General features: G+C 37.2%; 1 protein-coding gene across 3 annotated transcripts; it reads left to right on the top strand.

Annotated features, from left to right (window-relative positions):
• Positions 1–2,052: 2,052 nt before the first annotated feature.
• Positions 2,053–15,703, top strand: LOC140952984 (metallophosphoesterase 1 homolog). 3 transcript variants are annotated; one of them, XM_073402453.1, is made up of 9 exons: positions 2,117–2,187; positions 2,296–2,362; positions 3,906–4,029; positions 4,115–4,170; positions 4,577–4,756; positions 6,487–6,660; positions 7,684–7,734; positions 12,965–13,076; positions 14,821–15,703. In XM_073402453.1, exons 1-9 carry the CDS (start codon positions 2,168–2,170, stop codon positions 14,994–14,996), a joined length of 960 nt encoding a protein of 319 aa, XP_073258554.1. In that variant the 5' UTR covers positions 2,117–2,167; the 3' UTR covers positions 14,997–15,703. The 3 variants fall into 3 exon arrangements, with proteins under 3 accessions (XP_073258555.1, XP_073258554.1, XP_073258553.1); XM_073402454.1 differs by lacking the exon at positions 2,296–2,362 and having other exon boundaries at positions 2,053–2,187; XM_073402452.1 differs by having other exon boundaries at positions 2,168–2,362.
• The last annotated feature ends 152 nt before the right edge of the window (positions 15,704–15,855 follow it).

Raw genomic sequence — 15,855 nt, forward strand, 5'->3', positions numbered from 1 at the left:
AGAAAATGCAATGATTATTATTAACGTAACCTTCAGGTATGTTCTACCCACGAGGTTACAAAGAGAAAGTGCAATGATTATTATTAACATAACCTTCAGGTATGTTCTACCCACGAGGTTACAGAGAGCAAATGCAGTGATTATTATTAATGTAACCATCAGGTATGTTCTACCCACGAGGTTACAAAGAGAAAATGCAATGATTATTATTAACGTAACCTTCAGGTATGTTCTACCCACGAGGTTACAAAGAGAAAGTGCAATGATTATTATTAACATAACCTTCAGGTATGTTCTACCCACGAGGTTACAGAGAGCAAATGCAGTGATTATTATTAATATAACCATCAGGTATGTTCTACCCACGAGGTTACAAAGAGAAAATGCAATGATTATTATTAACGTAACCTTCAGGTATGTTCTACCCACTAGGTTACAGAGAGCAAATACAGTGACTATTATTAATGTAACCATCAGGTATGTTCTACCCACGAGGTTACAAAGAGAAAATGCAATGATTATTATTAACGTAACCTTCAGGTATGTTCTACCCACGAGGTTACAGAGAGCAAATGCAGTGATTATTATTAATGTAACCATCGGGTATGTTCTACCCACGAGGTTACAGAGAGCATGCAAATGCAGTAACAATTATTAGATTTTAGTGCAACTATCAGGTTGAGTTCCTCCATTAAAATAGGTTTTTGCTAGGGTTAAACAAGTTTGGCTTTCATGAGTTTCAAGGTGCAGGAAATTATCAGTATAATTATAGCACACAAACATTGTCATCTAATTTTTCGCACGCAGCCGGAATAAGTCAAGAAATGAAGCATATATAACGAAAAATCGTCCTCAGATGATCTCCATATTAAGTAAATTATACTAAACGTTGCGAAAGAAATTATTGTTTGTATCCGTCTTATCCAACGTAAGAGCGAGGGGTCATCGCATGACATCCGGTATATTAAACAGAGGTAATACTCACGGGTTTCACGAGTTGTATGCACTATTTTTCGCCGAGAAACAAATTTAAACCTCAATTCTTACCTTACAGTAGTCCGTTCTTTTACCTTGCATTCGACAACAAATCTGTTAAAGGCGAACAAAGCGCGATTCCGGCACTCTTCTTTATGATGAGTAGCAAGCCGCAGGAACTGAAGCCGCTTGACTGAAGTAAAATCCACCGATATGCACGGCATTCTCACTACAAATATAAACAAACGTCGCGGGGAAAAAAAGACGAGGAGGAAAAAATGCCAGATCTTCGCCACGGCAATCTATTTCAGCTACCATGCCGGCGTATCTCCAGAAGGTGGACTCGAAGTGGGACAAACCTTGCGATTTTTTTTAGAAGCCCTTTGCGCGCAAACTAATTTATTCTGGCGCGAAATGAAGATTAACAATACGTATACTGAAATCTAATCCACGACAAGAAGATTTTCCCACTGTAGCGCGACATATTAAATGCCTATTTTTACAAGTACGCGGAGAAAGTGGTCCACAAGTTCAACTTTTTTAAGATGAATTTACTCCACAAAAGCAAAATAAAATGTTTTATCTCTAAGTTATTTACGTGCCTGATTAGAACGCAGAAGTAAATTCATCATACAGACCCCATCAAAATGAAAGTACACGAATGAAACGGAATAAGTCTGGGACGGTTTAGTTTCTACTCAGCAGCTTCTTTGCTTCTATATCAAAAATTTAATGTTGCAGTCTGTTTTAAACGTTGGCATATCAACGCACACAGTCACTGAATGAAAACAACAGTCACGTTCTTCGAAACCGACCAGACGCGCGCGACCTACCACTGTTATGGTAAGCAATTATCCTGAAGGTGTTAATGTTCCCGTGACAGTCTTCGCACTGAAGGTGTAAATGGTAAACCGAACGGTCGCTTTGATCATCAGAAAGACCTGTCAACTTTGATGATTTAACTGATTAAATTACGGGACAGAAATTTTACTGCATGCGGCTCCTCGTGCTCGGAGGTACCTACAAAATTCCTGGGTCCCAGACCTCTTTATGAATGTGCAGCGTCCAAAATGGCGTCTTACTTGTCGCCGGGTTCAACTTTAATCTTAAGTGAAAGGAAGTGTCCGATATCCAGCTTCTGTACGCATGTTTCAATATTATAGTATTTTTAACCAGCTGTCAACAGCCGGCTATGTTGAGGAGAAGATTAAGGTATTTATTTACACGATATTATTTGATTAACCTGAAGTTGTGTGTACTGCTGGTATTCGGTACTATATCAGTAGGAGAAGTTGGTTGCTTCTTATGGAAATTCTTTAGCTGGCGGATCCCTGAACCATCCAGCAGTTCACTAAATCTTCTTCTTATCTCTGACTCACAAATACAGGTGAGATTGATCGTTTATAATTGGAGGGGTGTAAAGGGAGTTACCCTAAGGCTATGGAGACACAATAGGTGGTTTTCACGTTACGTCATCGCCGCCATGCTGGTGGACGGTAAACAAAAGATCGCTCATTAGCTCGTTTTGTTTGTCCACCAGCATTTGTTCATTTCACCATTGTTATTTGTCTCTCCTGAGACTGCATGAAAACCACCTATATTAGATAGCTTTTGAGGGGCCACAAAAATCATACTGGATAGGGCTTCTGGTTACACACAAAAATGGTTGTGGCAATGTGATTTCTATAATGGCAAACGAAGCTGCGCTGTGCCAATCTCTAAAGCCTGGTTTTCACTAGTACATAAACATAAGCACAAGCACAAGCACAAGCACACGTGTAAGCAAGTGAAAACTGGGTCGACATAAGCATAAGCATAAGCACAAGAAAAACGGACAAGTTCGTTCTTCTTGTGTTTGTGCTTATGCTTATGTCATAGCTTTGACTAGTGAAAACTGGGTCGAAATAAGCATAAGCATAAGCATAAGGCCATGGACCAATCATAGGTCACTTTGACCCCGACCTCATGCGAACATTTGAAAAGCAAATTATATGGCGGACGCTACCATCTTGTTTATCATTGGGTTGAGTAGAGCTGGTATCGAGAATTGAGTCAAATATACCATTCTACGCGTGCATATGTCCTTATGCTTATATGCTTGCACTAGTGAGATCCAGACTTAAAGTGGAGAGTCACATATGGGATAGGTGTTCATACTATACTGGATAGCTTTTTGTGGCGCCCCGAAAAGCTAACCGGTATAATGTGCCATAGCCTTAGGTACTCTCACCTCCATTTTTCTTTTGCTGGGTATTTACTGGTAAAAAAACAAAGAATTAATAAAGCCATTTATTTTTAAATTTATTACTAATCCTGCATGTCAATTTTTTTTTTCAAGCTAGTTAAAGTGACTTTCAGGCTGGTACATGCTAGCTACAGCTTGCCCTTTGGGGCTGTAAAACTAACTTTCTTTGCACCCTGATTGTTATGTCTTGTTTTTAACTTGTACTATTCTTAAAGGTGTGGTCTGGCCCTCTGTCACTGTTGTATCAGTGTACCAATAAGCTGCCATTATCTAACTTTTTAAATTACCTTTACACAAAAGTGCCTACCATAGAAAGCTTTCCTACTGATGTTCTTAAGGTGGTTCAGTCATTTAAATATATCTTCAACTTTGGTTGCGGGTGATATGAGATAATATAAAGCGAGGTTTGTAAATCAATACTTGACACTTTCCTACATTCCAGTCAATACTCCCCAAGGTACTTTTATCCTTAGGCACACCAAATATTTATGAGTAGAAATAACAACAATGCCTTTCTTAAATTTTTGGGGTAAAAATTTGTGTCTACCTGGTCCATTAGACAGGCAGTGTCTTATATTAAGCCCTCCCACCCTGTATTGAGGTGGTCATTATCAAGTACACTAGTTAATACCACTTACCTAATTTAACTAGCGTTCAGTTTATGTTGATCTATGCAATTCTGCAGGGCTTTAGGAATGAACCATCAGGTATTCTGGGAAGCATAACCCGCCTAGATGCTGACTGGTATTTACAGAAAGCCTTCATGTTGTTAATGATGGTATTTACCCCTAATGCAGTCATTCATTTAGGTATGACCGAACCCTGTCACTTCTTTGTATCATAAGTAATCCAGTCGATAAAATTCCAATTCTTGTAGAACTTTGCCGTTTTTAGGTGACATATTTGATGAAGGAAACATTGCAACCGATGATGAATTTCTGCATTATAAGGTATTACCAGTAAGATTAAGTTAAGAACACTTGACTTTCTGTGAATTAACCCTGCAAGTCCCAATATCCACATATAAATTCTCCCTACTGATCTTCATATATTTCCTTAAAGAATTAAGTGAGAGAGTTTGGTAACAGATCAAAGCATTTTCTCTTTAGTGATCTTTTTGTTAACTCTCATAACCATTTCTTTTGGCAACATTGAATTTTTAGGAGTGTCTCTTTATCGTTCATGCAGGAGTCACTCCCTGGCCTTGGCAATAAACACAATTATTGTGTTTATCAAGAGAAAGTTGATGTTCATTCCATTGCATTGCCATCAGTAATTGGTGTGTTGCTTGACAATGATTTTCAATGAATATTTTCTTTGTCAAATCCCTAACCATCACATATTTTTGATTCCCAGACCCGACATGATAAAATCTTCAATGTCCGTGATGGTGTTACCAAGATACATGTTGCTGGTGACAATGATATCGGTGGTGAATGGATGGACAGCATAACACAAAACCTTGTCTCCAGATTCTCACAGTACTTTGGTTCCATCAATGAAATCATTGAACTTAAGACTTTTCAGATTGTGAAGGTAAGAAAACCCATTTCCAAAATTAAGAAAGACAGTTTGGCCTACAGAGACTGACTCATCTCCAGACATCTCTTTATCATTAGCATGCAGTCGCTAATTGGTCACAGTAGACAAGTATGGCAACTCTACGGAGGAGATAACAATAATTAGGGAGGAGAAAGAAATTAGAGACATTGTCTCACACTTTCTTCCTTGATCCTGTCTTCCCCTATGTCAATTTTGTGCACAGAGCTGCAAGTAATAGTATGTCATTGGACAATGTCCCACTAAAATTGACCCAAGTTTTAGAGATGAATTCTTGAATGTTGGTGATCATGATGTCTGGTAAAACTTTATACAAACAAATCTCTACTAATGACCACCTCTCCACAACAGCCACCTCAGTCTCTTTTTTGAATTTTGATGGACAGTCCATACATTGACTCTTGTTTACCCCTCTCTATAATGACAACAGCCACCAAAGTGCATCCGCAACTGCCAAATTAAAATAACCTCTCTACAACAGCCAGTTTATTCAGTGACTGACGAAAAGTAAAGAAATGTGATCGGTATGGCGAGTCGATGGTTAATCGCAGCATTTTTTCAATTCATTTAAGATTTTAAATACAGCACTTTTTTGTGAGAACCTTTTTTAGAACTCACTTAGAACATACCTGAGGCTAAGAGTCCAGTTATTAAAGAGCAATCTTATTTTGCTCAGCCACACAAGCATTTGACAAGCAACTTGATACCACCGCAACAAACAATATTGATGATTGGATGACCATTATAGGCTAAAGCAAGTATGAACTTGGCACAATCAACATGTTGTACTCCTGGGCCAGGTTGTTCGAAGCTGGGTTAAGATAACCCTGGGTTAGTGCAAAATTTGAACTCAGATATCAGAAATTAAAAAGCAAATTCAGTTTAATTCTCTTTGCCTACAATTTGATAACTGGATACTCTAAAAAGAAGTGAGAAAATTATCTGAGAAAGTGCTTTCGATAAAAAGATGAAGAAACCCGGGTTAAAATTTAACCCCGGGTTAGCGCTAACCGGCGTTCGAACAACTGGGCCCTGGAAAAAAACACCCCTCCCTCCCCATAATGGCCACTTCTCCATGCTGCAACAGCCACTTACTTCTGTCAACCCCCAAGGTTGCTGTTGTGGAGAGGTTCAACGGTGCCAATGAATATCACTTTGCAGATGAACATATGTTCATATCAGGGCTGTGCGGCATCACATTTTTAAAGTTGCTATTATTAAGCCAGAGAAACCTTGTGATGAGTTGTCACTTATGAGTTTTTAAAAACAATGAAAAATTATACTGAATACCATAACTGGAGAAACCTTGTGATCAGTTGTCACTTATGAGTTTTGAAAAATAATGAAAAATTATACTAAATACCATCATACCCCAGAAAAGTGGTTTTGGTTGCTCACAACAGGTAGTCACTCAAGAGACATATTGCTTTCAGTGGAATTAGATGGTCACACAAAAATACTGTATTTCCTCAAAATAATAGATTTCATGGCAAGAATATTATTTTGTCACTCTAACTTTTAAATCTCAGAACAAAATACTGTCATGTTGCCATTCAAATAAACATTCTTGCTTGAACTTTTGCATAATACTTTTGTTGGCTAAAATGGTCAGACATGGTCCCTTTATCAGCAGAGATTGACTGCGTTTAGTGTGAGCTTTTTTTTGGTTTATTATGCCAAGAAAGTTTCTTTTTTATTTACTACAGGTTAACACGTTAAGTTTAAGAAGAAGTAAGCCATTTAAGGATGAAGAAAAAGCTTATAACAAGACATTGGAATTTATTGATGAGTTGCCTTCAAAGCTTGACAGGACAAAACCATCCATTCTGATCAGCCATACAACACTAAAAGGAATTTCTAACAAAGCAATCATAGCGAAGGTGAGGTCATGTCTACATGTATTTTTGTATTATTTGTTACCCTAAATGTAGCTGATTGTGGTGGTACTTTTTATTGTGAACTTGTCAAAATGCTTTGGCCAAACAATCAAGCTATAACCTCAGACAAAACTCTTAAGACAGTTCCATTTATTTTCTCATTTAGCACCGTACTACACTCCTCTAAGCAGGACAAAGAAATTAAGCCCCCTCCCCAGCCCCTAATTCAATGTCATTTTCTAAAAGCTCATGTGTATAATTCTTGTTTAACTGTGATATCAATTACTACAAGTTATTGTTCTTCGCTCTTTTAACTTAAAATTTGTAAAAACTATTGTTTTACTAATTTTAAAAAAAAAATTTGGGGGAATGTGAAATAAGAATTTTTCATTGAAAAGTAAGTTATCACTATCTGATCATATATGCACTATCAAAATCATGGCCTTTTAATACTCTGCAACTAAATTATGCATATAAGGTATTTAGGCACAAACTTAAAAAACAGCTTGCATGTCCATTAATGCCTTGCCTGCCCAATTGAGTGGCAAAACTTGTACTTGCCATTCATAATGGATCATCTCTTGAGAGCTTCCACTAGTGATAGGGGGAATAGTGGTCATTAAGTTAGCGATTGTTTTGACTTTTGCTTCGGATAACAAGACAGTTTTGTGCAAAGTTGTATCTAATTTTCATTTCGCTTTATGAATATGGTTATTTAGTAATCTGGTAGAGGGTTTTACTGCAGAGCGAGGGGGTCGCTGGCCTAATCCCCTATCCTGGACTGATACTCAGGCAGTGGGGGGTCTTAAAAATTATCGGGATGAATAAGAAGAAACTGCCTTTTCCTGGCAAACACTTTTAAAGTCTTTTGTATGACTCCAGTGACCACATACGAATGACAAATGGGATAGTTCACATGTATATCACACAATTCCTCAAAACTGAGTTAGCAGCTTGACTGATATACAGATATACATATTATCACTCCTGGTTTATTGTTTTATGTCCTGTTTTCATTCCTTCAAGTTAATTGATGCCATCCAACCAACATATGCCTTTTCAGGAGATATTCATGTGGTGAGTATACTGATGTGAAGACCTTTTTTGAAATAACAGGACAACATTTACAAATTTTGTACAGTCTTGAATATCTTAGTATGTTTGTCAATCGCATCAAGACTTGTTTGAGGGTTAGGGGAGAGGTGATTTGAAATGACTTGAAACTTATACTAGGCTTTCAGTTAGTATCAACAGGTTAAACATCAACTAAACATGTTTAATTAAACTAGAGTCCCATTCAATTTAGTTAAAGACAGTTTTCACCCTCTTTATATAAGACTCTAAACAATGACTACATGGAGAGTTAACCTAGCAACGCCGTCGGAGTGATACTGACCAACAACAACTTTAATCTCACATTCTACCCATTGTTGGAGTTAAAAGAACTTCACAGGCAATGCCTTTAATTTGTTTCATAAAAGGTAATTTTCGTTTTTATGTTGTAAGTGATGCAATGTTTTCTCCAGGCTTTAGCTTAAGAAGGCTTCTGTATTGTGAAACTATTAAGATATCGATATTTATTCGTTAATATGAATAAGTTAACTTTTATTACGTTAAATGTTAGGGGTTTAAATAGTTCAAGAAAACGAAGAGCTATTTTTCGGCAACTGCACGTTAACAAGTACTCAATAATTTTCTTGCAAGAGACATATAGCTCTACTGACCAAGAAAAATTATGGAGTAACGAGTGGGGTAGTAAAGTGTACTTCTGTCATGGAAGTAAACACAGCAAAGGAGTAGCAATTCTGTTTAATCCTCGACTCAAAGTGCTAGTAGAAAATGAAATTTGTTGTGAAAACGGCAGGATTCTTATCCTGCAGTTTTCTATAGATGATCAGAAATTTATTTGTGCCAATATTTACGCACCCAATAATGATAACGCGCAAATTATATTTTTTAAACAACTCAGATCTTTACTTGAACAGTTTCCCAACGACAACATTATAGTAGGTGGCGATTTTAATTGCCCTCTTTCCAAAACCGATAAAGAAGGAGGACGTGATGTTTCGTCAAGAAGGAATGTCGCCAGCGAGATCGAGCAACTGATGTGTATTTTAGATTTAGACGACGTATGGAGAACGCTACATCCAGAAGAAAAACAATTTACTTGGCGAACATCTGACTTGAAAATAAAATGCAGATTAGATTATTGGCTAATAGCCCGTCAACTATTACAAAATTCCCCCGTGCAGAAATGTGAAATCAAGCACGCTGCACATTGCGATCACTCTTTAGTGACGTTGGAATTGCCAATTAATGAGAAATACCCAAGAGGTCCTGGATTCTGGAAATTCAATTCCTCCCTCTTAGAAGATGATGAATATGCAGAAAAATTAATGTTTAAAATTCCGCACTTTATAAACAAGTATCAGGATCTTGAAGATCACGGACTCTTATGGGAGTTGATTAAAATGGAAATAAGGGCGTTCACAATTAGTTATTCAAAACAAAAAGCTAAAATGAAAAAAGATTATGAAAAAGATCTCGTACAGGAAGTCTCAAGACTGGGAAATATGGGTGAAAACTGCCCATCAGCAGAAGCCGTCCAGAGATACATTAAAGTTAAGAACGAATTGGATAAGATTTCCTACGACCGGGCAAGAGGAGCATGTGTGCGCTCCAAGGCCCGTTGGCATGAGTTCGGCGAACAAAGTTCGAAATATTTTCTTAATCTTGAGAGACGAAATTATGAAAATAAATGCATTACCAGCCTTATACAAGAAAACGGAAGCAGTATCACGGACCCAAAGGAAATCCTAAAAGAACAAAAAAGATTTTATCAATCCTTATATTCCTCGCAAAATCCTCAAGTAAACGATCCTAAATTCAAAGTGTTCTTCGATAATGACAAGGTAGAAAAGCTGAATGATGAACAAAGAAAGAACTGCGAAGGCTTGCTGACGGAGAATGAGTGCTGGAATGCTTTAAAATGTTTCCAAAAAAACAAATCCCCTGGCAATGACGGTTTTACTGCCGAATTTTACAGCTTCTTCTGGAGTCAATTAGGCAAGATAATGGTAAACAGTTTTAATTATGGATTCCATAAAGGTGAGCTGTCAATTTCTCAAAGACAAAGCATCATACGTCTTATTCCAAAAAAGAACAAAAATTTATTGTATCTTAAAAATTGGAGACCTATTTCACTTTTAAATGTGGATTATAAGATTGCCTCTAAAGCTTTAGCTCTCAGACTAAAAAAGGTTCTATCGGCAGTTATAAATAACACACAAACTGGTTACGTAGAGGGAAGATTTATCGGTGAAAACATCAGACTTATAAGCGACATCCTCAATTTCACCGTTGACCAGGACATAGAGGGAATTGCTTTATTCATCGATTTTGAAAAAGCATTCGATAGTTTAGAATGGGAGTACCTATTTAAAGCTCTAGATACCTTTCAATTTGGACCCGACTTTAAGACTTGGGTGAAAACTCTGTACACAAACATTTCTAGCTGCATAATAAACAACGGCTTCGCCTCCGAGTCATTTACTTTAAAGAGAGGAGTAAGACAAGGCTGCCCTTTGTCTGGCTTGTTGTTCATTTTAGCCGCAGAATTACTGTCTTGCTCAATAAGAGCTGATGAACATATAAAGGGAATTCGAGTCCTAAACAAAGAAATAAAATTATCTCAATATGCCGATGACACCACCTCCTTTTGCAAAGATAAAGAGTCGCTTGGGAAACTGTTAGAGTTATTAGACCTATTTAAAGATTGCAGCGGTTTAAAGCTTAACCAAAGTAAATCTGAAGCAATGTGGCTTGGAAAAAACCCAAATAGGACTGATACACTATTTGGAGTTCAGTGGCCACTAAGGCCTATCTCCGCCTTAGGGATATCATTCTCTTACAATCTAAAACTTTGCGAACAGGAAAATTTTTCACAAAAGATATGTAAAATTCAAAAGCTGTTTAATATATGGTCTCAAAGAGATCTCTCACTTTATGGCAAGATAACAATCGCCAAAACATTAGGGCTATCGAAACTTATCTTTGTAAGTTCGTGCATACATACACCGCCTCATTATATAGATATCACTAATAGATTGATTACAGATTTTGTCTGGAATAACAAGAAACCAAAGATAAAAAGGGATACTCTTATAGGTCCAAAAGAAAGAGGAGGGCTGGATTTACCAGAATTTGAGACTATATCCAAGTCGTTACAAAGTGCTTGGGTTCAAAGAATGAAGAATGGTGTAGAGGATCAGTGGATGTTAATTCCTTTATTTTATTTGAAAAATGTTGGAGGGCCATTTATTTTTGATTGTGATTATGATGTAAAATTTCTAGGCCTAAACAACTTACCAATCTTTTACGCTGATGTTCTTAACACCTGGGCGGAAGTCCGAGAGCAAACTTCGGACAATGAAATCTGTGTTGAGAATGTAATCTTATGGAATAATAAGCATATTTTAATAGACGGTAAATCAGTATATTGGAAAGAATGGCATGAAGCTGGTATACTTAGAATTAAAGACCTACTAGATGAAAAAAACAGATTCCTCACACTTAATAAGTTTCTTTTAAAAACTGGCCTCAGGGCGCCTTTTACTAAGTTATTTGGTTTAATATCAGCTATACCTTATAGATGGAAGTGCGCTTTGAGACCGGGATTTATCATGAACAATCAAGATATGGAACAAAATACAACTAAGGAAATTAACGTGGTTACTAGCAAGAAGGTTCGCAATATACTTATTCAAAGGAAATTTGTAGAACCGTTGGCTAGCCTTCGACTATGCAGGCAAGGATTGGACAGTTCCAAACTTAGTTCTATTTATATGCTTCCATTTAAAATAACTAAAGAAACAAAATTAAGCATATTTCAATATAAGATTGTTCATAATATTCTTCCACATGGGGTTCTGTTACACAGAATGAAAATCGTAAACTCTCCTCTCTGCATACATTGTGATTCCCTAGAAACGCTCTCCCATATGCTAGTTAACTGTATAGTAATTCAAAAGTTTTGGTTTGAAGTAATTAGCTGGTGGAAAACTCACAGTGGTGAATGTTTGCTATTTGATGACTTAAGTATAATGTATGGCTATAATCCCGAAGATCCTAAAAGGCAAATCCTTAACTATTATATCCTTCTTGGCAAGAGACATATCTTCCTGCAAAGGAGCGAAATTAAACCCCCAAGCTTTGATCACTCTCTTGAATTCGTTAAAGACAAGTTAATTGTACAAAGATCGATTTTTTTATTCCAAAGGACAAAAAGCAAAATTTCTTTCACAATGGAAGCCTCTCCTCTCCTTACTGTAAATGATTATAATCTAATCTACGTATGCGTGATGCAAGCCTGGTTGCAGTGTATGTTGTATTAATCGTTGGAATCTTAATTCTTAATTGTAATTTTTTGTAACCTTAAATTTTGTAGTGAAAGTGTTGTAAGTGATGTAGTGGTAATAAAGATCTCTGTTAAAAAGAACAAAAAAAAAAAAAAAAAAAAAAAAAAAATGACTACATGGCAATAAGTAAAATGTGTAGTAGGCATGTAGCCCCATACCACATTAATTGGCAGGTACCTGCATAACCACATAGCCATAAAGCCAGGCTGGTGCATAGCCACATTGCCGGGTAGTAAATATGTAGCTGCAAAGCCTGCATAGCTTTGCTGCCTGAATGTATCCGGCCTGCACCCACACAGTAGTCACATAGCCTTGTAGTCATGTAACTGCATAGCTACTACAAAACTGTGTTACAACATAGCCACAAAACCATGTAGCTGCATAGCCAAGTAGGCTAATTAATCAGTAGTGTGTCTGACAAAACCGCCATGCCACGCACGCTAGTTACATGGCTATGCAGCTCAAGTACAGCTTTTGAGTTTGCCAGATATTCTGCAGTTTAATCTGTTTTGTAGAAAACCATAACAAATTTTAAATAATAATGTCTATCAAGCTCAGTTAAGTTAAATGACTGATCATCACCATCTCTTCCTGAAAGGACATGGTGAAACTGTGCCAAGTGGCCAGCAAAGTTTGTGGGCTTCTGGCTCTTGTATATGTTACAGGTCAAAATTAAATTCAGGTTTTTAATTTTTAACCCAGGTTGATTCTCAATTTCATTTGTCTCCTCGCCCTAATTATTCATAGATTAGGTCTAGGAGACAATGGAAATTGAGAATCAACCTGGGTAAAAAATTTTAACCTGCAACATGTACAACTCTGCAAAAATGTGCCAGTTTGGACTCTGAGTCTGAAATCATATTGAGAAAAGTGTCTCCACTGTTTTCTAGCCTGCTTCATTTCACCACCTTATTGGATCCGTCCATTTAACTGAGTATGTAGTACCTACATGTAGCTATCGAATGGGAACTGACAAGATGGGTGCTGCTATAGCTATCCTAGGTAAGGTCACTCAAACATAATCATTGGTCAGCAGCCCTCTCTGGCTCCACGTAAAGGGGTTAGGACTGTTACATGCATTTGCGCATGTACTAAAAATTCTGAATGTTCTTCAATTTTTATTACCTTGACTTCAGCAAATGGCTTTTAAGAAATTTTAAAAAAGCTTGTAAAAGCAGATCTGCCTGAGGAGTTTTATGATGATTGACATTGCTGTTAATGCATGTAAAATATATTTTCTACTACTTTGACCTTTACAAATGGCTAGTAGGAAACTAGAAATTTGACAAATGGTGTGTTACAACTGAACTGTTAAAAAGCAGTTCTCTTCTTTTGAAAACGTATTTGAGAACCCTTTGTATTTTTTAAATATGGAAGAAATCACAGGTGAATGACTTCAGAATTGTACCTAGGGTGTGGCCAGGAAGAGGGGGGGAGGGCAAGTGTAGTGGGTAAGAAGCAATAATTGCTTCTTACCCAAGTTATAGAAGTTAAAGGTATGTGATTTTAGTTTACAGATGTTTGTGTATTCCAGATTGTTTTAGAATTTGGGGGTGGGATCTTGTTGGTTATTGAAGAAAGGGGAAAACTAGAGGTCTTGGAGAAAAAAATATCTTTCGCTGTAGAAAAGAGAACCAAAAGCAAACTGGGTTAAAGCATAGCATCTCCTCCACCATGTTAGTGATAGGTGAGTGCCCTTACTACTTGCCCTCATTACCCCTTGCTTCTCCTTAACCTTGACCATCTTTTGAGCAATTCAGGCCTGCATATCATTAGAGAGAAGAGGCTGTCCCCCAAAAAGTTTGATCCAATTATTGTAGTAGCTCTTCTTGAATGAGTAATCCATTGGCCTGAATTTCCATAATCTCCTCAAGTTGCAGTCTCTGGATTGTGCCACTTAAGGGGAGGGCTGAAATTCAGGCTAATAGTCCATTTTATTAACAAATTTCTGCTCTTTGTATGTTTTGTATGTTTCAGCCCAACGTGGCTGTATATCTTTTTGTGAAATAATAAATTAATATTGTATGTGAAATGATAATTATTATATTTTAATATACCATAAATCCTCTATTAAGCCACCCAGGGGGCTTATTTTTTTCAAGCACTTTTGAGGGGGGGCTTAATAGAGAGGGGGGGCTTATTTAATTTAGTGAAATGCATCACCTGTAGCAAAAATACCGTGGTATGAGACAGAGTAGACTTGCGCATTGTACAATTAAAGTCACCGTCAAAAAACAAAAACAAAATTCTTATACTTCAAGAATGTGTTTTCGGCCTCGTGTTCTTTGGTAATTTTTATGAGAATGCTTACTTGTATTGATTTGTCGTACATAACTTACAAACAAAAATCTCTGGAAAACTCCTCTTATATTTAAATTTTTAAATGGTGACAATTCTCCACAGAAAACTAGAGCACAAAAGTTGAGAAAGTTAAGCATGTGAAGTTGGAGGTCATGCGGCCAAAGACCAAAAACAATATGAACTTCCAGCCTGAATAAACCATAACTGATCAGTCCATGTTAATCGTTAATTTTTTTGTGAAGAATAAGGATTGGGGGAGGGGGAAGGGGGGGGGGGGCTTATTTGAGAGGAGGGGTTAATAGAGGATTTACGGTATGTAATAACAGGTTAGAGACATAAACCTCTTCCTACAATTATTGTAGGAAGAGGTATATTCCCCTAACCTGTTATTACATGGAACCTTATGTGGCACTTAATAAACCTGATACTGTGATTTATCTTCTAGGTACTGATGGTTCCATAGACTATTCCATTCTTTCACTGCCAGTGAGATACCCATTTTTCCGTGCATACTTGGTTGTCTTAGTGTACTGTTTGGTGTCATTTCTTTGTTGGTTAATTTCAAATGCTTTTAGAATACTTCCCAATTCAATCTGTTGTCTGTTATCACGATATCACTGATACCTGGCCTTGGTCACTGCAGTTAACCCTGTCTAGCAGGATGTCGCAAGTTCATACTGCTCTGGACCACCAAGCAGGGTCTTACATAAACGGTATCAGGACCATGTCTCAGTTCAGATGCTCTTCACATTGGACATTGACATTAAGCCATTGGCCTGCAAATATGAGAAGGGACTGGCATTGATGGAAGAAAGAATGGGACGCCAGGAACCCAAATTACCATGATGGACTACAGTGCTTGATTTGTGTGGTCATTGGTTTTGGTGGGTATAATTTGTGAGATCATACGTGGACTCTACCTGAAGAAGACTGCACCTTATAAAAATTTTTTAAGGCCACTATCAGTTATTTATCATTTCAAAAAGTTCACAAGTACTGTGGTCTTTTGGACTGGTTGGCACCAAGTGCACAACTGTAGAAATTTCAAGACAAACCTCTTATGAGAAGATCAGACCAAAGTTCACTCATGTTTTCTGTGGCTTGGAAAGAAAAAAAATTCTGTCTGGGTAAAGCACCCAGCCGATTTGCCTGAAGGACAATTGGCACAAATCCCAATTTAGGAACAATGAATCAGAACCCATAAGCTTTGGTGTAAGATAATCCAGAATTAACTGAACTTCATTCCTCTATTTCTTATGAACATTTTGGATAAAAACCTGTTGGAAATCTCCATGTGAATGCAGAACCTCTCTAAAGGAGGGGAGGAATGGTGCAAGATCAGACAAAGAATGACCTCTCTGGAGACTAACACAGTTAGAACCTTTATTATATTTTGGAACATTCAATACATTACACAAAGCTTTTTCTTTGTAACAGTTTTATTGCTAGGTTTCATCTTTTTTATAAACATGTACTTGTC

The sequence above is a fragment of the Porites lutea genome, chromosome 11, assembly GCF_958299795.1.
Source record: "Porites lutea chromosome 11, jaPorLute2.1, whole genome shotgun sequence".
NCBI lineage: Eukaryota > Metazoa > Cnidaria > Anthozoa > Scleractinia > Poritidae > Porites > Porites lutea.

Coding starts and splice junctions, on each gene's coding strand:
- LOC140952984 (XM_073402452.1), top strand. CDS start 2,168: ATGTTGAGGAGAAGATTAAGGTATTTATTTACACGATATTATTTGATT. Junction 4,757..6,486: donor AGACTTTTCAGATTGTGAAG/GTAAGAAAACCC, acceptor TATTTACTACAG/GTTAACACGTTAAGTTTAAG. Junction 13,077..14,820: donor TGCTGCTATAGCTATCCTAG/GTAAGGTCACTC, acceptor TTTATCTTCTAG/GTACTGATGGTTCCATAGAC.